We start from the raw sequence: 27,876 nt of genomic DNA, 5'->3' as shown, positions 1-27,876 counted from the left end.
CAGTTTCCCCCAAAGTCCAAAGACATGTGCGTTTGGTGAACTACTGTCTCTAAATTGACCTTTGGTATTAATGAGAGTGTGTCTGTCCTCCTGTGTTTTTGCCCAGTGATGGAGTGGTGGCCTGTCCACGGTGTAATCTGCCTTCTTCACCATCGTCACGGGAGATTGGCTCCATCTGGATGAGTGGATCATAACGTGCCATCTGACCATGGTATAGGAACTGTATATTAAGAACAATTGTTGGCCTAAAAAAAAGTGCCAATTAAAATATATTGCTTTTGACTTCCGTGAAAACAATCAAGTCACAGACAGTTCCCTGCACTCCATCATCTTCAGTAACCTGCAGGGGGTAAAAAAATGTCCAACGCTAATTTTTCAGGCTTCCTGCCTCTCTGCAGTCCAATCAGCACCGTGCTGAGGGGGAAGTGGGACCGAGTGAGACAGGAGCGAGAGGGGCAGAGCTGCAGGATGTCCTTAAACTAGTTGTGTGTCCTTCAGCATTCTCGTGGTTTCCACTCTGGTTTCCTCCATTCACTCCTACCAGCGCGATGGCATGGCAGTTGCTCGAGTTCACAGAGTGGGGTCGTCCAGCTGATGAGTCACACCGAGTAATGCCCCCTCACTCAATCTGACGTGTGGCCACTGATGTGTTGGCATGAAATTATCCTCATAAACCTTGAGTTTGTTCTTCATTCATAAACATGTGACTGAAAACTACATGTCTGTATCAGTAATAGATCGTGAGCATACATCTATATCTTTCACAATTACAGTTTCAAAGAGCTCAGGAGGCAACATTAAACAGGAGAGCAAATAATCCCTCACGGAAAAACCTTTCAAGAATTCTTGGAAAGAATAACTGAAGAGGAACTCCCTTCATCGCTACTGCAGCATATTAGAGGGAAGCAAATACTTTTATAGTTTTCCACCCCAGTGGATTGGAGGTATGTGAAGGTATGTTGTTGATGGAAACAACATAATTTCCTTGAAGGACAGAGGTCTTTTACTATGATTAGGATTAAATTAGATATATAATTTAAGATATTCATGTAGTGCATGGTAGTAAAAAGACAGACAAACAGTAGTACAATTACACTTTTTGTGTATGATCTTTTAGCCTTCTTTATCCAATTTAGGGTCTTTGCCAGTTAATCAGAGGGCAAACACAGAGACAGACGCACACACACACCCACGTTCACGCCTATGGAAAATTTCAGAGAATCCATAATCCTAAAACACACATTTATGAACACAGTGAGTCCCCCCAAGCCTTGAGCGGACTGAAAAAGTAACCACGTTTTCAACCACTACACAACTGTGCAGGTGCTCGGAGAGTTGTAAGAGAAAAATCATTTTGTTGCAGCAGCAGAATCCAACAAAATAAACTGCGGAGTAAAATGACCCCTGAAATTATCTATGAAAAAATAACATTTTAAAAAGCCTATGCCACAGAAGAGAAAGAATTTCCATTTTTCTTTTCCTTTATTGGAAACCTGACAGGACTAATTTGAGATATGCACGTGAACATTTCCTTAGAGCAGGTGACATTTGAATAAATTACCATGTGACTCTTCCCAGGTTCCTCTCTCACCTTCTTTGCACTCGGGTCCCGTCCAGCCATCCATGCAGACTTTGGAGCCACTGGGGTCACAGTTGAAGTGGCCGACAAAGTCGTCACGAGCCCGGCAGAACTTGTTACAGAAAGGTCCGTAATAGTTGGCGTCACAGCGGAAGCGAAGGCGGTACTCCAGGCTGAGGACCCGTCCGTGGTGACGGTACATCTGCCACTGTTCACCCGGGTTCAACATGGAGGAGAGGAGGACTCGGTCGATCAACTGACCTGCATGAGTACAAGGAAAAAGAAATACACACGTTTGTAAAAATCATAACTCATGTTTGGTATTCTCTCCAGACCTGCTACTGCAGGTCGGGAGGAGGCTCAATATGACTCATGAATCATTTTAAAATCACTGGTAATAAATCTAAATAGCTTCACACTGAATTCCAAACAGGAAAGAAATCTTTTCAGCATGCATTAAATGAATTTATGTGCAGCACCGCAAAGAACAATGATTTAATACTTTCTTATTATGACGTTTATGTGACAAAACTCTAGGAAATTGTAGCTTTTTCTGTACATCCAGCAGGAACAATGCAACATGATCACCATTAGGAAGTTTCCTTTCAGCTGGTTCAGGCTCAGCATCTCCTGAGGGGAAGCCACCTGCCTCTTTAGATGATAAATGCCCCCAGTGTGTCCACCAGTTAATCACTGCCTTTGTTGTCTGCTGTTTGACACTGACCAGGTAGCGTAGAGTCAGTTTATCAGTTATTTCCTGACAAACAGCTTCCTGCTGAGGCTGAGAACAACAACGTGATCACAGCCATTGAAGCTGTGAACCAAAAACTGCAACAAACATTGGAAATCCTCAGTAGAGCACTGACAAATTGAAGTGCTGTACATTAGCTTTTCAGTCCATTAAGATGTTTTCTGCCTTTTGACATGTACAAAACACAAACAAAGAATTTTAAGACAGATCTGGTGCAATCTCCTGCATGCAAACTAACAATTCTGACAATTCTTCTGTACACACAATAAGACTTTATAATTTTCAGGATGTACATCTTTCAATGGTTTGACCCAACCTACGCATTGGCTTTGAAATGCCTCCACCGTATAATCAGTAGACACACAGAGCTTCCTATTTACACCACTATCAGCATCAGATGATTTGACCAGATACTGTGGTGAACAAACTGAAAAGCAATGCCAGCACGAATACCAGTGAAGACAAGGGTTGACTGTCGGGCCAGAGAAAAGGGGTCAGCAGGGTCTGCAGACAAGAGAAAGGGTGGCCAAAACACCAGTGAGGATCAGATGAGCCCTGGGGCAATGCTGGGGTAATGCTGGGGCAGCGGCTGGTGCTTCTGACCCCCGGAGGGGATTTCCTAGAGGCGCTGTCATCCACAACTCAGTTATAATCCTCCCTGACAGGGCGTTAAAACTTACAAAGCGACCAGAATATGTGTATGCATGCATATATGTGTGTCCCCATGTATAGATGAGGGGCGCTGCCGAGATGCTCTGAGGATAAAAGGGAAAGATTGTGTGATAGTAACAGAATAGGAGGCCACGTTGGGAATAAGTCAGCTGTGAAGGGTGTGTGTGTGTGTGTGTGTGTGTGTGTGTGTGTGTGTGTGTGTGTGTGTGTGTGTGTGTGTGTGTGTGTGTGTGTGTGTGTGTGTGTGTGTGTGTGTGTGTGTGTGTGTGTGTGTGTGTGTGTGTGTCTACAACTATTGTGGGGAATTGTTCTTGTTTTGTGGGGTCCGACTCCTCTCCTGTGATCATACTTCTCTTGTTGGGTTCGACTCACGTGTCCCCATAATGTTTTTAATGGGTTAAAGGGTCAAGAGGTGGTTTCAGGGCAAGAAATGAAGTTAGCCTCTGTGTGCGTTTTTGTGTGAATTACGGCCTGAATGTGTTTACACATTAAGGGGGCTTATCATCCTCATGGGAACAAAAGCAAGTACCCTTAATGAAGATCAATTAAGAATATTTCCATGAAGACTTAAGGTCAGACTAAGGTTAGGGTAGTGTGCGTGTGCGTGTGCGTGTGCGTGTGCGTGTGCGTGTCACATGGAGACAAACAGAGTCAGAGCCAAAGAGGAAGGGAAACAGCAATTAGCACACACACATAACAAACTGCCCGATAGAGAGATGAGATCACTGTGGTTCAACACAAAGGAATGAAAACAGGGGCAGACATCGACCACTGTGTGTGTGTGTGTGTGTGTGTGTGCGTGCGTGTGTGCGTGCATGCAACAATCCACAATGTGTGCATTTAGGAGTAAAAAAAAAACCCTGTTAGCTCAGCCACTGTCTGATTCTTTCAACATTCAACATGCTCCTTCTGCATTCGGACTCCAGCATCTATTTTCCAAACACTAACGTACACACTACCATGTGTTTTTTTTTTTTTATCCATTGCATTTCATTAACTTTATGTATCTCCAATGTAGTCTGTTCTCTCCTTTCTGTCTTTTCTATAAACCCTCCGGCAGGATCAGCGACCGCGGAGCGAGCAGTTCATGGTCTATGTTATCCTATCTAACCTATCCCCATCAAGTCGGCAGTGAGTGGATTATGCTAGTGTTAAGTGCCATGTGATGACTGTATAGTAATCAGCATTATATAAATCGGATTGAATTGAATTGTGATTCTTTGGGTCAGTGGGTTAATTTTATCATAACAATTCCCATGCCAGAAAGGCAGAATTAACACAATTACCATTCAGCACAGAAGGATGTGTGAATCTGATGTTTTTGCCGAGGCGTTGGATGAAACGCAGGAGTGAAGCCGTCGTTATAGTAGACCAGTACTCGCCCCACCAGTGATCTGACCGCCCCCAACTTCAACCAAATCATTGTAAAAAAAGAAACAAATCCCTAACCTTAAAGTGTCCCTGATTTCACAATTTCGGGAATGAATGAATGAATGCATGAATGAATGAATGAATGAATGAATGAATGAATGAATGAATGAATGAATGAATGAATGAATGAATGAATGATACACAATAAGATCAATATTTCTTGTTTCAGCTGCCCAAAGGTTTTAGTGGACTCGTTCCACTGAAGAAGCAGAGGCTGGAGATATAAGAAAAGAAATCACTTTGCTAACAAAAATAAACAAGAAGGCATAAATACACAAACTCTGTAGTTTTTCTCAAGATGTTCGTGACTGTCCTCACTTTGCCCCCTCCTCCCCAAGTTTATGTCTCGGTGTGCCCCCCCCGTGCTTCCCCAACTGAAAACATTTCTGAATCCACCCCTGAAAACAGTGGGTAGTGAGCACCAGATGGGATTTAACAGTAAGACCGAAGCAGAATAGCTCAAATATTAAATGGCAAAACCGTACAAACAAGCAGCAGCCTTGAGCCGCCTTTGAAATCACACTTTTCGAACAACTAAGCAGCAGACACTCAGGGACTGTCTGCAGGTAGCAAAAACACTTACATCTTTTTTCCTCTGGCCTCCGGTGATCGTCCCCCCACCGCCTGGTACGAGCTGTGAAGTGCTCGTCCTTGACAGTGGGGGAGAACCCACTGGAAGATGAATAAAAGAAGCACACCTAGTTTTGACTTGCTATTCCACCTCACCTACTAACCGATCAATAAACGTTTGGAAGCCAACAGATCAGCCACATAGTGTTTTGATGTGTGTGAGTAATTTTCATGACGGTCTTCAGTTGGCCTTTCGAGTATAAACTTTACCAATAAAATTATTCCGGCATGGATGAAGCGCTAAGTCTCAACATGTGTCTTGAGTTTTACCGAAAAGCTGCTCTAGATCACAAAGCCTCTAATATTGAATTCCAGTTTCTCCCCAGTGGTGGTGGCAGTTTGTTGGCTGTGAGTGTTTTGTCAATACAAGTTGAAAGCTGGGTGAACGAGCATCAAGTTTGCTCTTGAAATCACCCCATAACATATGTGAACAAAAGAAAATGTAACAGTTCTAAGATAATTTCCTGCATCATTCAGCACTGCTGGCCCTGTCGGGGGTTTAACCACTGGTAATATGATGGAAAATGGTTTTTTTCGATTCAGTGGAAATACACATGAGTAAACGTCCTTGTGCGTGATAAACAGTCCTGTCAGTGGTTTCATGTTATTCCACTGGTGGCTTCAAAAAATTATTCTACAATGTTTTGTTTTTTTAGGACAAAAATTGGACAAGGAAGCCTTAAACCTGGAAATTTGGGGACGTGGTGACAGAGCTAAAAAGAGGTTGGCTGGTGGGGGAAACAAACAATTAGATAGATGTCGAGACTGTGTCTGTGACAAGGTGGGATTGAAATCACTACATTACTATGCATTTTACTGTATATATTCGAATTTTTACATCCTTGATTTAACCATATTCTTCCTATCTTGTTGCTGCTGACTCGATTTGCCATACATACTTCTCAAAAACCATTAATGACATCCAGAACATTTTAAAGTTACCCCTGGACACACATTTGTAGCTTTTCAGTACCATCAAAAACACACACTCATATGAAGTAACTTCAACATGCTGAAAGTTGGAGTTATCGCAGAAAAAGAGGCGGAAACACACATAAAATCTAAATAAATCAGTAAGTCTGATATTTTAAGATTCAACTGAACAGAGCAGGGGTTGCCAAGAGTTTAGAAAAGTAACTTGTAACTCTTCCCACGGTTGCAGAACGGTGGTTTCCCACTGCACCTGACCAATCAAAACCTCACTGTGTACGTGTAATATTATTAAAATTATTTTTCTCAAGATCTGAAAAGCCTTAAAACAGCAGGAAAAGAAGGGTCCACTGTCTCCTTTGTATATTTCTGACACTTTTGTTGGTATTTCTCTGGGGCTCTTCCTGTCCTAATGTGCTGTATTTCATAAGGTCCAGTTTTATCCAGGTATATATACATTCAATTTACAGTTTTCAGGGTGCATTCAAATTTTTTTTTAAATCTGATGCTGTCTAGTAAATCCTGCCTTCCCGGGGTCATTCAGTTCTGCTTTATGACTTGATCATTTTGTAGGCTACGGTTTGCGGTGCTTTTAGTTTGTGCTGTGTTAAACTGCTGGCTGTTTGTATCTATTTTTTCACTCCATTTATTTCAATTAGTCTTGGCTACATGACGTAGCCACCACTCTGTATAATGCAATACAGCTCAAAAGCAGCACAGCCTGCATCTTTTCAAGTAAGCATATAATTAAACTGCCTGCATGTGTAAAAACTGATGAATCAAAGCAGTTTTGCTGATTTATAAAATGACTCACAGCAGCCTTGCAGAATGTTTTTCTGTTCAACTGAAGAATTACAGCTTTGCAATCTTTTTTTTTTTATTTATTTTTTAAAATCTGATATTAATGCAGGATGCCAGGCTCATTTTAAAATGAGCTGCAGTTTTATTTGGTCTCATTACAAACTGAGAACCCGGAGGTGCAGAGCAGGGAGAAAAACCCTGTTCGATTCCAGGTTCGTAAGCATTATCTAGTGGAGTTGTTCTCCTTGTGCATGTCTTTGTTTTGTCCGGGCGCTTTGGCTTCCTCCTACAGTCCAAAGACGAGGGAGCTACTTTGACTGGTGACTCTGAGTTGTGTGTTTGTGGATGTAATTGTTTCTTCGTGTTGACCTTGTGATGAACTGGCTGTCTGTTCTCGGCTCCAGCTCCGGGCAGCATTAACTCCGAAAAATCACAAATAGAAGAAGACGCAACCACAGGAATATCACTATATTGTCCGCACATTGACTGATTTGTAAACCTTTGCCATATGAACACTGGTTCAGGTGAAAATGTTTGTTTCTGTTGAGGTCTGCCTCAAAAGAAAAATAATACAGGAAGTTTATGAGTAAAGCCTTGATCCGCCAAAACATCGTCTAAAAAGGTAATTTTGAAATGTTGACTAAGACAAATGTGACCACATCAAACTTTGAATCAACACTTACCATTAATGGCCATTATCAGCATGCAGTGTGAGGGGTTTTACTTGATGTTTGAATTCCTTCCAGCCCCAGAAGTCCTGGTTTTATTACATATTACTGGTCATGATCAGGACTTGATCTCTGTTTAAAAAAATCTTAACTGCAGCCTTATTATTTTGCTGAAGTAAAACCGTCTTAATCTCAGGTGTAAATGCTTTCTCTGGTGAGTAACCAGTCATCTTAAATGGAGACCAAAACAACACAAAAAACACCACCAGTGTACTGAACTGGAATTACCCATTGCCATACAAGAGGCTCCTGCGCATTAGCATTGAAGCTACATCTTATTTAAACTGAATTTGACCAAGGTCACACTGTCAGGACTCGAAGAACATAATATTTCTCACTGTTTCCAGGGACTATTTCAGAGTCGTGCTTGGTAATCCATCCTGATAAGCAGCGGGGCCCGATAAGTCCATTCAGACTCGTCCAGGACGCCTGTGTTTGGGCTGAGCTAAGCTGTCGGCCTAGTGAACGGCTTTAGGCCCGATGGAAAGGGTGTCAGGAGCTCAGGTGGAAACAGAAGATAATGCAGACGTGATATGAGAGCGGTACTGGAGGGCAGAGGGAAGGAGAGACGGAGGAGAGACGGAGGAGGACAGGGAAGACGAACACTGAGAAGGATCTCCAGTGCTGCTCCAGGTTTCTCATTATCTCAGCCATCTTTTGGATGTGACAGCGGTCTCTGTGCTGGCTGACAGGAAGGTGGAGGATGAGCGGATGAAAAGGTAGAATGTGGCATGACAGGAATGAGGAACGTACATGAACATCTGTCCGTGTGTGTGTGTGTGTGTGTGTGTGTGTGTGTGTGTGTGTGTGTGTGTGTGTGTGTGTGTGTGTGTGTGTGTGTGTTACACTTTCTCATAGCATGCGGCTCACATTGTCTGACAGGGAGCTTTTTCTGATTATGAGCAGAAACAATATAAAGATGAGCAGGAAATTAAAGGGTCCGAATGAAAGGACTTCTCATGTGATCACAGACATGCGAACACAAAAGGAGACTTTCACATTGTTTCATCATGCCGCATCACATCACCCACGATAGTAAGCAAACACCCACAATGTTTGTCTCAATGAAAATGTAAAACTTATAAATAACTGTCTCCTGAGATGCGGGGGAAAATACAGCTGAGACAGACGTGACAAAAAAAGTATTTTTGATGTTTATCATACAAACTGCAATTAATGTCTTGTGGTTGGATGTTGCCACTTACAGTGTTACACGAAGATATATAAAAACTCATTATAAAGTAACACATCACTGTAACACCAATACTTTTGCCAGTAATGGTGTGGCAACTTGGCGCTATCGAGAAATTTTAACCACAGTTAAAAAAATGGAACTTTCACTACGCTTAATAACCATTATGTCTGACATTAAAACAGATGTAGAGCTGCAGTTGCTGTCTCTCTACATTCACATTATCTGATATATATTAGCAGCCTTAAATAGACACTTGGCTTCCTTTTCTAAAAGCTCTCTGCTGTGTTATTAACTCTGCATCTGTGTTTCTGCTTCTTGTCTGTCATCGAGCATGAACTTGTTTGTTCCACGAACGACTAACATCCAGATTACAGAACATTTTCCTCCAACTTACTGATGTGAACTCAGCTGAACCCGAAGGTGCAGTTTTTCATATTTCCGTTCATTGTAAATCATTGTAACCTCAAATAATAACCTCAATTAGACACATTAGACATGTACTGCTCCCATCTAGACCACCGCCACTACCAATCAAGCATGTTACAGCCAGAGAAAAGACAGACTTTATCAACATGGCACTCAATGTGCAACAGAAGTGAGACCTCATTTTTACATACTGCCCCTTTAATGCGTGAATCAGCCATCGATTGACCAACACAGAACTAACGCCTCAAATAATGTGTCTCAATAATACTGCAATAATAAAGCTAGAGTATGAGCAGATAATCCACACAGGCCTTAATGAGGGAAACAAACACATAGAATTCACAACAGGGACTTGCCACTACTTTATCACTTATTAATATTCAGTAACTTGCACAAAAGTGGCAACCAATAAAAGATACGTCTGACATTATTTTCGGCGTAGATTTAGGATATTGGAAGTGAGTAGCTAATAGAAGGTATGACAACATTGTTATCATGTATAGGTGTAGAATATCACCCTTTGCTACCAACATGCAGTTGTTCCATCTTGACAGTAAATGTGAACAACAGCTTAAGAGGTTCAGTCAAAGCGTTCTGGAGATTCTCCTCGACCGATGCATCTGAACATGTAGACGAATAGACAGCCCAAAACAAATGAATCTGGCATGGGCATTAGAAATACTGAATCAACAACTGCATGAATCTGATCTAAACATGGTTTCAAAAAAGAACATTCTAAAAACTAAAATAACGTTGCCGCCTTACATACGTTGGACAAAAACTTGGGGTTATAAACAAAACATGACTCCATGACTTTTAATTCTGCGTGTGAAGTTAGGATGCAATTTAAATGTGTAATTGACATGTTTTTAAAAGATATTCACACGTCCAGCAAGTTGTATTGAGAAAAGTTCATGTTGACTAAAACATTACAAGACATTAAATTATGGTGTTAAACAAAACTGTGTGTGGAAACTTCTCATCCTAAAATGACATTTCACACACACACACAAAAAAAATGTATACCTTGTGGTTGTATGTAAAGCTCAGCTGTCGCTCACATCAGTGCTTGACTACTTTGTAATGATATACATCATTAAAAAGAAAATCTAATAAAAGGCAGATGTTGGTGAAAAATAAGGTGTTATGTAAACAGCGTCCAATATTAAACATTGTTTTAGCCAGACTTTCAACGTTATACATTCCTGCCAACAGCATGATAGATCAAATGCAGCTTTACCTGATTCTGATGTGTCGTTGTCAAAGTCCAAAGCCTCCAACACCAAAGAAAAGGACTTCTGCCAGAAAAAACACAGAAAGAAAACATGTGCACAAAGATGCGGATCTGAGATCAATATGACCTAAAAGAGAAAACACGTGTGTTCCCTCCAGACTTTCTTTTCTCCTCATAATTTTGTGCAAATGAATAATTCATCATCTGTGTATTTAAGGCAGAATATGGAAATGGCTCGATCTGTTTTGGAGCAGTTATTAAAACCACAACCAGCAGGCCTGTGCAGAGTCTGATAAAACCTCATAATCCAGTTTCATTAACTTGAAGTGATCCTCTCTCATTTATTGCAGGTCTGTTCATATAGACAATGAATGGTGAAACATGCAGCCTGAATCTGTCTCCGTCTTTGTTTTATCCCCGACAACATTAAAATTAATCTTTTGTTGATGAAGGTGCAAAAAATTTGGTTTTATTACCACAGATGGGCTGTTTTGACCTTTAAAGCATTTTGTACACATTTACCCAGGCTCAATTAGGTACATATTTTATGGCTCTAAAAGGAGAAATGTTGTCATTTATCATGTGCACATTTTGTTTCTGCCGCCACATGTTTGTTAAGAGGAACATTTTTTTCTGTGAACTGAAACAGCTGTGCATATAAAATGATGTTTGCAAGAGCCTGTAGTGTCCAAAAGACTTTTCAAGAGAAAATGTAATTTAAAGGTTCAAAGAATCGCTTTGTATGCGTGAATGTATGTGTAATCCGTGGTTTTAAAAGGGGGCATTTAAACTGGTTCTCTTTTTACAATTTAAAGGCACTCAACTATTTCAATCAGGTACATAAGCTTTGATTTGTTGTACACAGCAGTGCAGATGCTAATTGTTTGTTTCATCTTATTAATTCCACACTGGAACAATTTTCCAGTCGCATGTGTCACACAATGAGTGTACTGTTGCAAATTGGTGGCGGGTTTAAAAACTAGCGCATATATAAAAAATAAAAGTAAAATATCCCTGGAATGTTAACGTTTTTTTTGTGGAGCTATATTTAACAGTTTCGTAGAATAGTCGTAACTATAGTAATAATTTTAACATATATGATGTATTCATGATATGAGTTATTTCTTATCAGGAAAACCAAACATGACACTCTGTCCATGAATATTTATACAAAAAAAAAAAAAAAAAGCATCTGATCTTTTGAGATATTCTGACATTTTGATATGCTGCATTTCCTTGTTTTCAAGTTGGTTTTTTTTACATCGTAACTGAAATAATGAAATATGGAAGCTTCATTGTCTGAATTAAATCATCTTTACATTTTTTTACGTGTCTATTTGAGATGCACCTGGATGGGTGAGGTATTTTATAAATGTTTTGAGAAGTTTCAGACAGAATATAAAATAATAAATTTCAATACTATAAATGTCAGTATGTGACATTCTTGTCCAGAATGAAATTAAACACCACAACCACGTGCTGTGTGTTTCTGTATTTGCCATCACACCTAACTGACCGGTGTATTAGTAGTGAACTACTGTAAAATTACATTGGGACTGGAGCTTGCTAGGAAACCTAAACAGGAGCACTAACATATGAAAGAGAGTATTATTATCTAGTTGTGGTAACGGAGAACATATAAAACCTATGTTCAATGTTATGAATTCAATGCATTACACATCATTCTGCTTTTGTTTTTACTGCTAAATGTTCGTTGGCAGTCTCATCACAACTCGATAGATGGAGGTTATTGTTCTCATTCCAATTAAATCTGGATATTTATTATTGAAACTCAGGCCCCGAGTAGAGATAAAGTCAGTCCATGTAGAGAAATCCTGCAGTGCAGTCGAGGATATACTGGACATCTTCAAATGATGACTTTGTGCTTACGGAGATATCACACTCTGGAGGACTACCAGAGGACGAATGTTTCTTTTTTTTAGTGTCTTTCTCTTTTCTGATGCATCCGTTGAGTGTATAGATCTCTAATGAATAATTCAGAGAAACTGTGAATCTTACTCTCTCTTTATTTTGAATATATTTTCTCCACATCCACCCACCAGTGCCCCCACCCCTGCGAAACGCTCCGGCGCCCGTCATGCAAATTGTTCCACCACGTGCATTGTGGGTAAAGTTCTCCTAAAGGGCTGCGTGGATGTGTGGTCACGCCTTTGCTGATGGAGCGTACTATACCAAACGGAGGGGTGGGGCGAGAGGACGCAAGGTGCTGAGGGAGGAGAAATGGACAGGGTGTCAGGTGATGCGCGCAGGAGGCGAGCGAAGTGTCAAGTGAGTGAGAGATGGATTCAGAAGGGTTGGCGGAGGGCGGGAGGTCAGCATGAACATTAATGTTCGCTGTGGGCAGAAAGAGGCCACACACAAGGAGCAGTGGAGAAGATGATGGGTTGCTGTGAAGGTGCAAAATGTAAGGAGGGAAAATCGTGTGGCACAAAAAACACTGAGTCGGGGATTTGCCTCACGTGGACATAGATCCAGTATATCTGCAATACAACAGATCAGGAGCCGGGAAGATAAAGAGTAACAGAGTGAGTGTCGAAAGAAAAGAGAAAATGACACTGGAAAAAAAAAAGGAAGGAAGTAAAATGTAGTTGTGGGGCGAGTAATTGGCAGAACTCCTGCAGTTTGGCAGTATTTTTCGATCCATGAAAGACAACAGAGGTCAAAGGAGAGAAAAGATTAAAGGACAAGACGAGAAGAAGTGATAATAAGAGAGAAATGTTGCACGGGAAGAGGAAGACCTCCCACACACTGTATTTCATAGCGCTAATGAGATGCGCTGGGCCGCCGAGGGCCCGCAGCCAGTTCATTAATGCTGGCAGATAGCAGGTAACCCACAGATGGACCAGCTGGAGTGATTAAGCTTCGGCTTAAAACTCTCACCTGAAGCAATCTTCGGTTTTCATGGTTTACATCTGCACGGGAGGACGCTGCAACCGACGAGAAAATTACCTCTGTGCAGGATCAGAGGTGCAAAAAAAAAATCCCTTGTATGTGTTTACATACAGTAAAGTCACAACAGAATGCGCTCAAAATGATAAAAATCCAGCATTCGAAACACACAAAAGAGGCCCTGACAACAGCTGCAGTGCAGAAAGTTCAATCCCTTAATGTTTTTATTATAATATTATGCACCTCAGCCATGGCAGCTGCTTGAGATTAAGCTTTTATTGCTTTTTAAGCACTTTGGATGTCCAGTTTTTCAAGATGAATGTTGAAATAATAACTAATAATAAAAATGATTTGTAATCATTGTATTTCTTGAGAGCATGCTGAAGATAATCTATTAATATATTAGATAATAGATTCTATTATCTAATTCCCCTCCAGCAATAAAACCAACTTTTTTTTATTGTATTCATAACTTGATGGTAATGTATGAAACTACAACACCACATGTAAATCTCTGTTAAAGGGAGCACGTTGGAGTGCAGGGAACATTTCAAGTTGTGAAGGGAACCATTGTGCATTTCAATCTCAGATATTCATTAAGGTGGCGGCTGCTCCTCTCCTGGGTGCTCCTCGTTTTAGGAGAAAGCTGGTAGCCGGCAGTACATCCGCTAACCGTGGGGACGGTGTTTACTGAATACTTGTCAGCAGTCGGCAGCTATAAAGCAGAAGTCTGAATCAGGTCATCAGATGTGTTTCCTGCATTTTCTTGACAGGGAACAAACTGATTAAAATGAAGTAAACTTCAGTTTCCTCTATGTTTATTCAGAGCTGGAACACAGTGCACTGCTGTAACCTCAAACGACACACAATAGAGAACTTTTCCTCAAATGTTCTGTGATTCAGCAGAGTCAGAAGCTTTGCTGGTTCCAATGCCCCGGATTCCTTTGTCCCGGTTTTTAATCATCACTTCTTTATGTGTGCAAGCTCCGAATCTCCTTCCACTCCTTTGTGATATGGGGTTCCACAGGGCTGAATTTTAGGGCCCCTGAGTTTCCTTCTCACTTGCATCTTTGTCTCTATGTCTCGATGACATCAGAGCCTGGACAGCCTTGAACTTTTTAAACTTTAACAAAAAGTAAACACCTGGGCCCACTGGCTCCATATGTGAAGCCAACAGTTTTGAACCCGGGTTTTAAAACGGACAGTGACTTTGAGTTGGACTCAGCGCAGTGGTTAGGTCGAGCTTCTTCCATCTCAGAAAGTTGGCAAAGGCGAAAGCCCCTTCTGGCTCGTCAGCACTTTGAAACAGTGATTCATGCTTTTATTACAACTCGGCTCGACAACTACGCACTTTCTGTTGGAGTCAGCCAGTCTTTCTTCACACGTCTCCAGTCGGTTTAGAAAGCAGCTGCTAAACTACTGACTGGAACACGTAAGAGGGAACACATAACTCCCTTTCTCGCTTCCCTCCAGTGGCTGGCCGTGCATTTTAGAAATTCATTTCAAGATTCTTTCATTTGTTTTGAAGTCTTTTTAATGGTCTTGTACCACCTTTCCTCTCTGAGCTGCTTCAATCCTACACTTCTGCTTGGTGCATCAGATCAGCTGATCAGCTGAGGAGACAGAGCTTTCGCTGTTGCTGCCCTGAAATTATGGAACGACCTACCACTGAGCACCACACAAGCTCCTTCAGTCTCCATTTTTAATACTCATCTAAAGGCCCTTTTTTATTCCTTGGCTTGAAACCCAGCTTGAGACTGGGCTCCTGTTTTGTTTGTTGCCATTTTAATGTTTTTTACTTATCGCACCTCAGGATTTTAGATGTACATGTCCATTTATGTACAGCACTTTGGTTCAGCTGCAGTTGTTTATAAAGTGCTCCAGAATTAAAGTTGAGTTGAGTTATGTTTTTAGTCATTTTGCACTGAAGCAAGAGCAAATATTGTCTTCTTATGTCTTAAACAATGAGCCTGTTTACATGACCACAAAAATCTGAATAATGAGAGCAATCAGATAATAATTGTGTCAATCAGATCCGATGTGTTTACATGCATATACATAAGTGAAAAAAAATCTATTTATATGTGTTCAATTTTCCGATTTCTTGAGAAGAACATACCTGTGTACTGACATAAGACGTAATCTTGCTGTTATATTCAAAACATCGTTTGTTAAACATGGCAATGCCTACGGTCTTAATGTTAGTTGTGTTGAGGATTTTAATTCCATTTAGCATGAATCACATCTCTTCACTTCACAAGGGGTTCTTCAGCAGCTTCCCAGTGCTGCACAGTGTTGTTATCTGACAGGGCATATTGAATTATGCTGTTACAAGATCACTTGACTAATCTGATGACCTCTTTAAACCAGCAACGCTGTGTGTATGCAAACGGGCTCAATAACAACAAATTCTCTTCTAATTGCGATTCTGATGCAATTAGCTCCTGTTGCTCTACAGAATAGATGTTTATGCAACACTTCATGTCTGCTGCAGCAGTCTGGTAAATATCCAGTGGATAAATAGCCTCCATAGTTGGTTTTTTCTGGACCATCATGCCAGTTATGATGAACTATCCACAAATAAAAAATGCCCACGCAGCATCAAATCACTGTTGGCCAGCTCACAGACCTCTTAGCCTTATCGTCTTTCATATCGCCCTCCCTCTTCGCTCACCCTTCCTTCCATCCACTGTATCCTCGCCACCCCCCACCCCCAATCTGCCCACACCTTCTGCCAATTGTAACATCAAACTAAGACCTGTTAGGGATCCAGAGCGCTTATTTTTCTGTTGTTCCCTGTTATTCGTGTACTCCTCCAACACACACTCCAGCCATCTCCCTCCAGCACACGGAAAGCCAGGTGAGTTAGGATGTCGTCACAGGATGGGTGTATCTGAGCTCAGCCCTGTTGTCATGGCTGGGGTCTTGTAAGCAGGCCAGGAAGGGGTCAAACTAACCATAGTTACCATTATAATCACAACAATGACTGACTCATTAAAAAAAAAAAGAAGAATAATACGAGGCAGTTCTTCCTGACAGTCTTTCCAAAACATGGACGCCACAGCAATTTGTTCTGTTCACAGAAAGTTTGTGATGTCAGACTGACCGAGAGGCCAACCGAGTGACCTCCCAGCCTCTGTGAGAAACAAAACAACACGCAAGGAGGGAAAAACTAAAAACAAGAGGCTGATAAGATCACAATCAGAAGCGAAGTGATGTTTGTATCTTTTTCCAGCATAAACAACATTAAAGTGTTTGTGGTGATAATGACTGAAGTGGTGACAGCGGGAAATGACATAATAGGAAAAGGGTGTATGTGCTTCTACTGTATGAGTGTGTCCAAAGAAAAAAAAGATCTTAATATAAAAAATGATAAACGTCCTTTTGGTCTCCTATCACTGATACTTCTAGGTTTACAGTTCTATCTTACTGCCAGTCTATTTTATACTTTTAACTATTTAAGTTTCATTTACCATTCTATTTGTGTGTCACCTGCTATAATTCACCAAGCAGCACTGACCTAAAGCTGAACTCAGGCCAATGGGGGCATAATTATTTATAAAGTTTTTAAATCACAGGCGGCAGTAATTTCTCAGCACTGCATTCATCAGTTATTGAAATATTTCAGTCTGGACTGCAGCACCAACACAGCAATCCATGAAATCCTGAAGCCGGCATGACTAATGAAAGAGACGCATTATGGCATTATTAGGAAGAGGATGTACTGCATGATTCTTTTTGAAACGGCAAGAGAATAGAAATACATAGCAAAAGTAAGATTCGACACAAGCATGCACGGACGCACCAAACAAGAACAGTATTTCTACGATTAAAAGGATTAGGTCTTGCTCAAATGAATTGCGTTAGTAGTTTTATTTCCAATGACGATATTGTGACTCGACGTCAAAGGAAAAGGACATGAAGAAATAATAACGCTGGGGAACCGGGATGTCTATCTTCCTGTAATTAATGACATGCATTGTGTCTGGTAATAATTGGTTATTTGTTACAGCTGCAAGTGTCAAGTCAAAATGTCAGCTGTGGACATAAAAAACGGTTTGTTTTTTTTCCCCTCTGGCTTTGAATCCTGCATTTGTTCTCTCTGTCATAGTCCATAGTTATTGCTTATATGCAAATTTCCAAAAGGATTATTTTATTTTCCTTCTTTATACTCCTTGTTAGCAGAGGATATATGGGCACAACTCTGCTTAATTGGATGTGGCTCTTAAAAGAAGACCCTGGATTAATCTGTGGGGCTGAATCTTAGATTATTTAGATATTTAGTGCAGGGGAGTTTTAGACTGGCTTTTCTTTACACGTCCCTGTTAAAACGCATCTCATTATGGTAGTTAATTTGTGGGCCTTCTGCTGAGTTTGAAGATTAAACATTATATTCGATGTGTTGGAGCAGAGACATGGAAAGCCTTGATTTTGTAAAAATTCAGTGAATGCATACATTTATATCTTTTTATTCTTAGATGATTTGGGTATAACTGTTACGGTTTCATAGATTTATAATCACCGCTTCTATAATTCGTTCATCCATTCACAGATTAATTTTCCAAGGCTGCCTCTTTCAGTAATCATTTTGTTTTATGCTGAAATAAAGAGAATCTTTCACACATGAAAATTTCAAAGTGTTATTGGGTTTAATAATGAGTCCGTCCTGTTGGTTCATTGAGTTCAGTTCTGATTTTGACTGTAGAGGAAACATGTTTGAATTCCAGTTAGGGGTTCTAGTATAATAAAGCCTAATGCATTGATTATAGTTGATGCTTATGAAAACAAGCTTAGTGGTGTAATTTATTAGCTCTGAAAGTGACAATACAGGAAATGGACATGTTGTATGTTTGTTTATGTCACTTAACTACCCGCTACCTGAACTAAACTTCAATCTGGTAAATCCATATTTGTCTCTGTGTGTGCTTTATTTTGCGTCCTATGATTTTACAGTTTTATGTATACAGACACATCAGCAAACTGTATTTTGAGAGGTTCATTCATTGGATGATCTGGATGTTTGTCTGTGTTCTTGGGTCAATGATTGGGCTTTCTGTACAGATGCAACTAATTTTCAGTCGGACTCTCCTTCTGGTTGTTTACGCTCATCACATGGGCAGGTGGTCTGAATCTGGCATTCCTGGAGAAAACAGGGGGTTTTCCTAAACTGAAAAAAATAAAATAAAGCATCAAAACAATAGAATTAGTCTGGATATTATATCGTCCCTGTCCTCAGGCTGCAGCCCGTCTGGTCGCTCGGCCGTCCCTTGACTGACCGCCTCACGGCAGTCTAACAGCAGTGAAGCTGGGGATTAGAACCGACTCTGCTAAGTCAAACTCCTGGGCAGACATTTATTGCATGCCAAATTTTATTAAATGAAGTCAAGCTTGTTTCCTGTCCTTCAAGCTGCTGATTATGTCACTGCTCCCCTTTTCACCTCCAGCCTGATCCCTCCACCCCCACCTCCCTATCTGTGCCCCCCTTCATTACTCCCTCACTCCATCTCTCCCTCTTTCGCTCTCAGACATGGGCAGGGTAGGATATCCCGACAAAGCCAGGCTGTACAAACACAGCTCTACGACAGGAAGAACTCCCAGCCCTGAGAGCGGAATTTCCCCTCAGAGCTCTCACACACACACACACACACACACACACACACACACACACACACACACACACACACACACACACACACACACACACACACACACACACACACACACACACACACACACACACACACACACACACACACACACACACACACACACACACACACACACACACACACACACACACAGCAGTGGCCAGCATGCCAGCTTACACACAATTCAGACACACGCAAGCATTAAGTGTTATTTTGGTACTGTACAACCGTTTGTCTGAAATAGTTTGAGATTTTTGTGGCTTACATAATGTGACATTTAGCTGCTTAGACCTTTGAAAATGCTCTGGTTAAATGACTGAACAAAAGCACAAATCTGCAGGTTAAATACTGGCTGACATTTGTTATTACGGTTACCTGTGTTGAGTGTAAACGGTGCAAATTCATGTTTATCGATTAATGTAGACATTTATGCATGTCTCTATGCGACTGTCAAGTTAACTGGTGGGAAATTTAATTGAAAAGAGAAAGAAAAAAGCAGCTAAGTCCGGGTTGCCACCACTGTTGGCCCTTGTGCAAGGCCCCTAAATCCTCCCATAGTGCTGAACAGGGCTGCTCCACAGGACAAATGTACTGTCGCTGTACTTACGGTAATACTTTCCTTGCAGGGCGTTGCTGGTTTCATCATGAGTGAACAAACTAAAGCAAAAGCGTGAGAGGTATGGCAACCTATTGTGGTAATAGGAATTATAACAGTAGTAATGTAGGGAGGAATCAGAGTGAGTATAAAGTTCATAACATGCAGCTTCAGCTTGACGAGCGGACGGAGGCCAAGGCGTTTACCTAGGAAAATGAGCTAAAGTTTAAGCTGTAGGTTTTTCAGAGCATACGTAAGTGGAGTGAACAACCAACACACACAAGGAGAACAAGCAAACTCCACACAGAAATGTGATATTTGAACCAAAGACATTCTTGCTTTGAGCTGAGGGTGCAAACCCTTGTGCAGGTAGCTATGAATCTAAATTATTTGCTTTCCAACAGTTTTAATAGCTAAATCAAACTAATAAGTTCCATAGAGTGCTTGTTGTTAAAATGAACAAATCAGGTAGAGTGCACATGCTACAGATGCTCTCTGATGTTCATATTTACTGAGTCAGTCGTGAGAGTCGGGCTGGAGTACTCAATATCTGAAAAGCCAAGCACAGCTGACAAAGTATGCAGCTAATATCAATTTCTGTTTTAAAAAGAAGACAAATAAAAATTGAAATGACTGGCTGGGTTCAAAATAACTGTCTATATATCAAAGCAGATGAAATAAAATGTGAGAGAAACACCTAATAAACAGTACTAATGTGACGTTTTGTGTCAGTTGTGAATCACTACACAATTTTCTGTATTTTCATAATTTACCTTTGCTGCTGTGGATAAATGGCAAGTTGGTGAATTATTTCATAAAATCAATCACGGTAGCGCAATGGACAGATAGACGGAAAATCAGTCAGCCCTTTCAACAAGCAGGTGTAATATTAGTTTGTATTGAAATGTAACAGTTTGCATTTATTTTCAGGCTTTGCATTCATTCGTAAGTAGTTTGAATGGAAAGTGGTTCATTTATCAACCGTATGTAAAACCTGCAGACAGCATCATGTTCGACATGACCCGCTGTGTCTGTAATGAATATGAATTAATTAGGCAGAGCTGCATCAACTAGACACCGTCTTTAGTTTCTCTATAATTACGTCCAAATCACAGCTTCCTGCCAAGACATTTTATATGGAAATAATAAATGAGCAAACAAAACTGACAAGTGAATGATTGATTGATTGAATGAATGAATCATTTTAAGTTAGTGTATTATACCTCAATTTAAAAACAGTTTAGGCAGATATATAATTATGTTGTTTTCTTATTTATTGCCAGATGATAACTTAGTGGTATTCTTATTAATATTCACACTATAATAAATGAAAAAGGGCATACGTTCTAATCTTTTAGAGCTTGCACAGATTTCCTCACAGAAGAAATGGAAATCTATAGTCAAATGTCATACACATCTCCATCAGTCTCCATATTTTCAGCCTCGTGAATGCCACATATTCCTAATAAGAAATGCATTTAAGCCTCTCAGTTCATATAAAACATGCATACAAGCAGGGGGACATATAATCATGTGCACTCTTTGCTGAAAATATAATATAATTGGCAGGAAATGTTTCACACAACTTTTCTGATATATATCATCTAATATGTTGTACTGCTGCCCTTCAGGTGATTAAAGGACTCACACAAACATGGAAACGGTTGTCATGACAGCAGCGCTGCTCGAGCCGGATTGGACGTCTGACAGCTCACCTGCACCGTAAACTAGAGGTAACCACAGTAACGCTGTCATTAATATTCAAGCAGCAAATCTCAGGTTTACAGGATTTTAAAGTGCAAAGAGGAAATGTGTCAATGTGCGGATATGCGTTACCTGAAACTATAGCAAGAGTAAGAAGTCAATTTTAGCTGCTTATATGTCACAGTTACTGTGATATTAATGTTGTTTTATGAAGCTGTCATGAGGATTTGATTAATTCAGGATTTAGCATATGCACCTCCTCAAGTAAACAGGAGTTTGGAGTAATGGTAGCGCAAGTCATCTTCACTGCATACTTACTGGTGCGACACAGTGAGACGTTACTTTATTACTTCATTTCAACTCCGAGGAGTGCACAGGAGAGCAGATATGACGTTACAGCGACTAATTGATGAACTGCAAAAGTCTCTATTGGTATCATACACTGCCGACCACCTTTCAGGTGGAACACACACACACACACACACACACACACACACACACACACACACACACACACACACACACACACACACACACACACACACACACACACACACACACACACACACACACACACACACACACACACACACACACACACACACGGAATTAGACCCCCAGTGCGCAGCCGTCCACCCCACCCTGCTCCCATGACCCCGTCTCTATAATTACATGTCTGTGCTCTCACATTCTTGACGTCTCTTCTGTTTTCCTTCCATGGTCGATATAATTAGCTTCAGACATTATCTTACTGCTTTTGCCCCGACTCACTTTCCCTTTCTGTCCAACACCGCTGTCATCTCCACCTCAACATCCCTCGCTTCCTTCAAGGTGCCACGAGAGCGAACTGTTACTTTCCACGACTAACATCTCCCCCCTCCACCACCACCACCACATCCTCAACACCCCACCCCTCCTCCCCCCACTCGCTCTCTCTCCGTCTGACAGTCACATTCCTGCAGGGTTAATTGGCTTAAACTAAACTATGCAGCTACTTCAAACGCTGTGGAACAACAGGGGCCTCTTGAAAATGACGTGCCTTCATCCTCTATGCCTCATCTTCATCCTGTGCCACTCCCCCCACCCACCTTCACCTCCTGCAGTGTATATGATTCTGTCAGCGCGGTGAGTAAGCAGCTATGACAAACTAATCTCCATCCACAGCACCTGTGTCCTCTGAGATCATCCACCTAAATGTTTCCCACCTTCCAGTTATAACTTCTGTTTTTCTTCCCTAAAGTAGCACCTTCATCACTGTTACCCTTTCAACTCTTTCTATCGCCTTCAGCACAACCAGCACCTCCTCATTCCCTCCATTGCAACCCAGATCGAGTGCCCTCCTCATCACCCAACAAAAGCCCCCTCCTCCTCTTCCACTTCCGCAGGAAATTACCTTGTCTAGCCGCTTCACATCCACGGTCTGTACTTTCAGAGAGGCATTATGGGTGAGCAAACAGGACGAGCCTGGGAGTGGTGAGTGGTGTCACTCTGTTCTCACAGTTCTGGTCGCTCAAATTTAACAATAGAAAAAAGGAGAGAAGAGAACCAAAGCGGTGGATTTTGCAAAAGTGCTGTTTAACAGCTGTTTTAGTGTTTCAAAACTCTATATCTGACACTGTTATGCCTTTATGATGTTTTTTATCCCTTTTCTTGAACATATAACAGAACTTCAGCATCATGTCAGCCACAGATTTTATTAGCATATAAAACTCTAACTTTATCCACTTATTTATATCTCTGATATTAGCATTATTTGTGTTTCTGTTACTGTGTGAAATTGACAGAAGTAACAATATGAAGTCTGAATTTAAACATAAGGCCATTCACTTTTCCTGAACCTGAGCAAACAAACTGTAGTTTGTTACCAATTAGGGGTCATTAATCTCTTAGATATCAAGAGGTATTTCAAGGGTATAGAGTGTTATGAACAGCTGTTATTTTTCTAAACTATGTTTCCATAATGTCATCAAGGTTGTACAATCAATAGTTTTTCTAGTTTTCCTTATTTAATAAAACATTTAAATAACATAGCTGCAACATTGAAGCTGAAGGATTTAGTTATTCTGGGACTCATAACATAGCAGCTAAAAAAGGTTTTTTTTTCTTTTTAAAAAGATTTTATTTGTGATAATTATGGAATCGAGTTATTCTAATGGCGAAAAAAACATGACCTTAAAAATAGTGTCATAAATTGTATTATGAGAGCGCAAGATTTCAGTTTATATGCAATGAAGTCCAAGTCTAAAAACTTTTTTTTTTATAAATAAAAAAAAAGAGCTTAGCTAAAAATGGCAGTACCAATAAATAGGCAGGAGTTCTTGTCAAAAAGGTATTTTTTTCTTAATTAATCAGGAAAAATGACTCCAGAAAACAGGCTGCAAATTTCAATGTATTTTCTTCAAACTTTTTTTCAAAAATACATGTAAGCACCGTGTTTATCTAAAATAATAATGCTGTGGATGTTTATGTAAATGTGAACTCATGTTAAAAATATGAGTGTCAAACAGATGCTGGAGACGCACAGGGTTAAAGTCATTATAGAAACTGTGGTCATATTCAAATATTCAGATTGTGAGGGCTCAAATTGATTGTGGGGCCTTTTTCTGAGCTTTGGGAACTCAGGAAACCACAGAGAGAAGAGGTGGATTTACAATGCACGATAATGTTGTCTGCTCTCTAATCCGCAGGGATTCAACGTGGCTGAACATCACAGGAGAACAGCGATACTGACAACAAAAGGTTTACCACGAATGACTCAAATGAGAGAGATGGAGGATGTGATGGGGGAAGAGAGATAATTATGGGTGAGTGATAGAGGAATGTGAGTGAAAAACATGGTGACAGAAGAGAGCAGCCGATTAGCATGTTGTTTGCTCATTAAATTGTTATTTTCATTTATCATCACTCCCATAGTTATGCTCCAGTTGCATCTGTAATAAGGCTAAAGGTCATATTTATGGCAAGCTCTAATGGTCTTTGTGATTCTGACCACAAAGAAGGAAACTAATGAAAACATCTACATGAGGAGGAGTTTCGATGTGGCGACACGGTTTGAGACTGCCATCAGTGTCCGGCGTGGCGGCACAATTTTAATGATGACAGTTTTGACAACATGGAGGCGCAACTGATACTTTCAAGCATGACTGTCTACTGCACTGATGCATATTTCATAAACTCGTCATTTGTGGGAAATACCAAAACTGACATATGAAAAAATATGCAATCTGAAAAGGTACAAAATGCAAACTGAGTCACAAGGATATTTTAATGCCTTTAAAGGCAATAATTTCTACTTAACCAAAGCAAGCAAACTATGATTTGTTATCAATCACGGTGCATCAATATATTTGAATGTAAAAGCTATTTGAAGGGTACAAACCTCCCACATCATTAGTATGGTTAACTCTAAATGGCATTATATATTCATACAGATAAAGAGGCGTACTTGGAAGCTTTCGCTATATCTGAGGTGGTCATAATAGCATTAACACCAAAGGCAGAAAACCAGAATCAAACACTTTCTTGAATGCAGAGCAAAAGTGAGTCTCCTGGTGGGATACCGCTGGGAAAAGGTTGGGAATCACAGTCGTAGGGGGTGTAGGAGGGCCCTACTTGTCATATGTCTGATAAGGCCCATTTAAAAGTCTGATAACATTCAGCAGGTGAAAAAGAAAAGAAGATGGACGGACAACAAGACCATTTTTTTTGTAATAACAGGCATGTATTCATTCCAGCAATAGCATACCTGCAATCTGCATTCACCAACAGACAATGACACATCCAGCAGCAGGGACATACTGTCGTTTCACAGTGATCGTGTAAATCAAGGTTCCTTTGCCTCTTTTCTCCTCTAATAAAAAGACTCCCACTCTCAATCCAATTTGCACACAAATGAAATCATTAAAACATGCTCCCCTTGAGACGTTTACCCTCGAGTTATTAACTTATCTCTAAAAAACACAAGCTCCAAATCCTGATGGAGTTAACCTCTCTTGTGTTTGGCATGTGTGCTGCCTGATGGACTCGTGCTCCGTGCGTTAGGGCGTGTCTGCTGTGGGAAAAACCGAAAAGGTTCTAAGGAGGAATGTACGTGTGTCGGTGCGCGCGCGTGCACACGTACCTGCAGGTGTGTGCGTACGGACGACGTGCACAACAGTATCAGCGTACATGCAGGTATGTGTGGCTGCAGAGGCGAGTCAATTAGGGGACAAAAGAGAGGAGAGCACAAACGACAGGCGGGGAAAGAGTGAAAGAGAGACTCGGGAGAGAAAGAAAGCTCCGACTATGCCCCTCTCCCCTCGATTCCCTTCACTGACTTCCCTCTACTCGGCTCCCACACAGCAGGAATGCACAGGTAACACCACTGTGTGTGTGTGTGTGTGTGTGTCCCGTTTGTCTCCAGTCTCTCCTGTTCAGTTTGAGTGGTGGAGAGTAACTAAGTACCTGCACAAGACTGCTTCAGTACCATTGGTACGCATTTGTACATTGACAATTTATATTTCTGACACACCTAACCTCCTTTTTTTTGTATTGATATCAGAGGGGAGTATTGTGAGAAGCTGGTTATATTTTTTGGAATCTTCAATTTTTTCTCTCAAACGAAGAAGCAAAGTCAAAGTGCACCATAATACCCCCCCTGCACATACAAAGATCTCCAATGACCACACTGGACCTTGTTTGTTTAATCCATGCACAAACACAAAGGCAAAACAGCATGTGCATGTCAGCCTATTTTATGTGTGTTGCCAGGCAACAAGTGTGACTCGTAGTGCACACAGAGAATAACCATAACATTCAGCGTTCAACTCCGAGTCAGATGATCTTTGTGCAGCAAGTGTCTCCTGAAACTTCCACAGTACTATTGTTCAGGTGATTTGTCCCCAGGAGTTTTTATACAAGCGTCACTGAATAACCGCACAGATTCCATCCATTCATCCATCCATCCATCCATCCATCCATCCATCCATCATAGATCCACAAAATGAAGTATCTTGAGTCCGTAAGAGGAAAACGGTGTGCCTGTACAGAGCCTATGGAAACACGAGGAGAACATGCAAACTCCACACAAAAGGTCCATCTTCAGGCTGCAGGAATGTACTCCTTCTCCACAACTCCAATTTAACATAGGGCAGGAGTGTGAGTGGGAAGGATGTAACAATATTTTTTATTCATTATGGGAGAATGCACATTGTTAAAATCTGCACTGTTTAATCAAGCATCAATCGGGGTTAACTGTAAGCCTCGTTATGGTGTATTGTTTTGATATTCTTAATGTATGATGTATGGATCTCTGTATATATTTGTGCCCACAGAGCTGTTCTGATGACTGAAGTTTGCTTTTAGTGGGATTATTTCAGTGCATTTCTTCTTGTCTATATTTCAAAGTTTTATATGATTCATTATTTATATTTTGATCTTTATTGGTGTGTTACACCTGGTCTGTTTTGATAATTGCTTATCTCCCATGGTTTTAAGTATAATTCCAACGTTACTTCTTTGGTTGTTTTCTTGGATATGATCTTCTATAGCACCTTTTTCACATGGTTTTTGATAAATGCTGTATAAATAAGTAAGTGTAGTCTCATGGTATCTCTAGTATTGTATCTTATATTGCATTGTTTCATCTTTTTGTACTATATCTCATCAAGATGAATCTCATCGGATCATATGTCATTGTACTGTATATCATGCAATTGTTTCTTGACATTTGTGCCTCATCATATGGAATTTTATGATGTCATATGTCAGCGTGTCACATTTCATCATACATGCCAATGTGCAGTACCTCATCATGTTGTATTATTGAATAGTATCTCATTATAGAATGTATCTTATCGTAAAACATTATATTTCATTGTACTGCATCTCTGTATCTTGTAGTGTATCACATTGCACCATGTGAACAGTATTGTGTCCGAACATAATGTCATATGTCATGCCTGGTTTATCTCATAGTATCTTCTCTTCTGTAGATGTAACAGTAACATACTTTGGTTACTTTAGATACAAAAACAACTCTTTAAGTGGACTGACTTTGACCTAATACCAGTCCTACTAATTTACCCAAATATCCACAGAGGTCTGTACACGTGTTTTGACTACAAAACTAACCCAAGTCTCTAAATTCACACCTTCAGAATTAATGTGCTCATCTAAAGTCATACAGTGGTTCAAATTGGCTGAAGAAGATAATGGCAGGTAATTTCTCTCAGTTGTTGTTTATAATTATAGTCAATTTCCCATGGTTGCGCACGCACGCACGCACGCACACACACACACACACACACACACACACACACACACACACACACACACACACACACACACACACACACACACACACACACACACACACACACACACACACACACACACACACACACACACACACACACACACACACACACACACACAAAAAAAATAAGCGGATAGTGACCAGTGCACCGTCAAACGTTTATATATTCATTGCTTTGCTTCACTGTCCTTTCTAACTGCACAGACGTTTTCTGGAATAAAGATAATAAAACAACATTATGGCTCCTCACCTGACTTAAACCTTGTTGAGAACTTGTGGGCTTTTCTCAAACGTGAGCTTTACCATGAAGGAAGACAGTCCACATCTCTGAACAGAGCGGAGGTTTT

General features: G+C 40.6%; 1 protein-coding gene across 1 annotated transcript in view; it reads right to left on the bottom strand.

Annotated features, from left to right (window-relative positions):
• Nucleotides 1–27,876, bottom strand: part of LOC308107949 (uncharacterized protein) — a 56,027-nt gene that overhangs the window by 13,825 nt on the left and 14,326 nt on the right. Inside the window, exons 3-4 of the mRNA XM_080460560.1 lie at nucleotides 10,384–10,441; nucleotides 1,592–1,840 (exon numbers count right to left, since the gene is read on the bottom strand). Coding sequence (XP_080316686.1) covers nucleotides 1,592–1,840; nucleotides 10,384–10,441 — 307 coding nt within the window. The remainder of the gene's footprint in view (nucleotides 1–1,591; nucleotides 1,841–10,383; nucleotides 10,442–27,876) is intronic.

Source organism: Lipophrys pholis (assembly GCF_963383615.2).
Source record: "Lipophrys pholis genome assembly, chromosome: 3".
Lineage (NCBI taxonomy): Eukaryota > Metazoa > Chordata > Actinopteri > Blenniiformes > Blenniidae > Lipophrys > Lipophrys pholis.
Note: the sequence above shows the minus strand (reverse complement) of the source record. Positions and strands in the feature narration are given on the sequence as shown.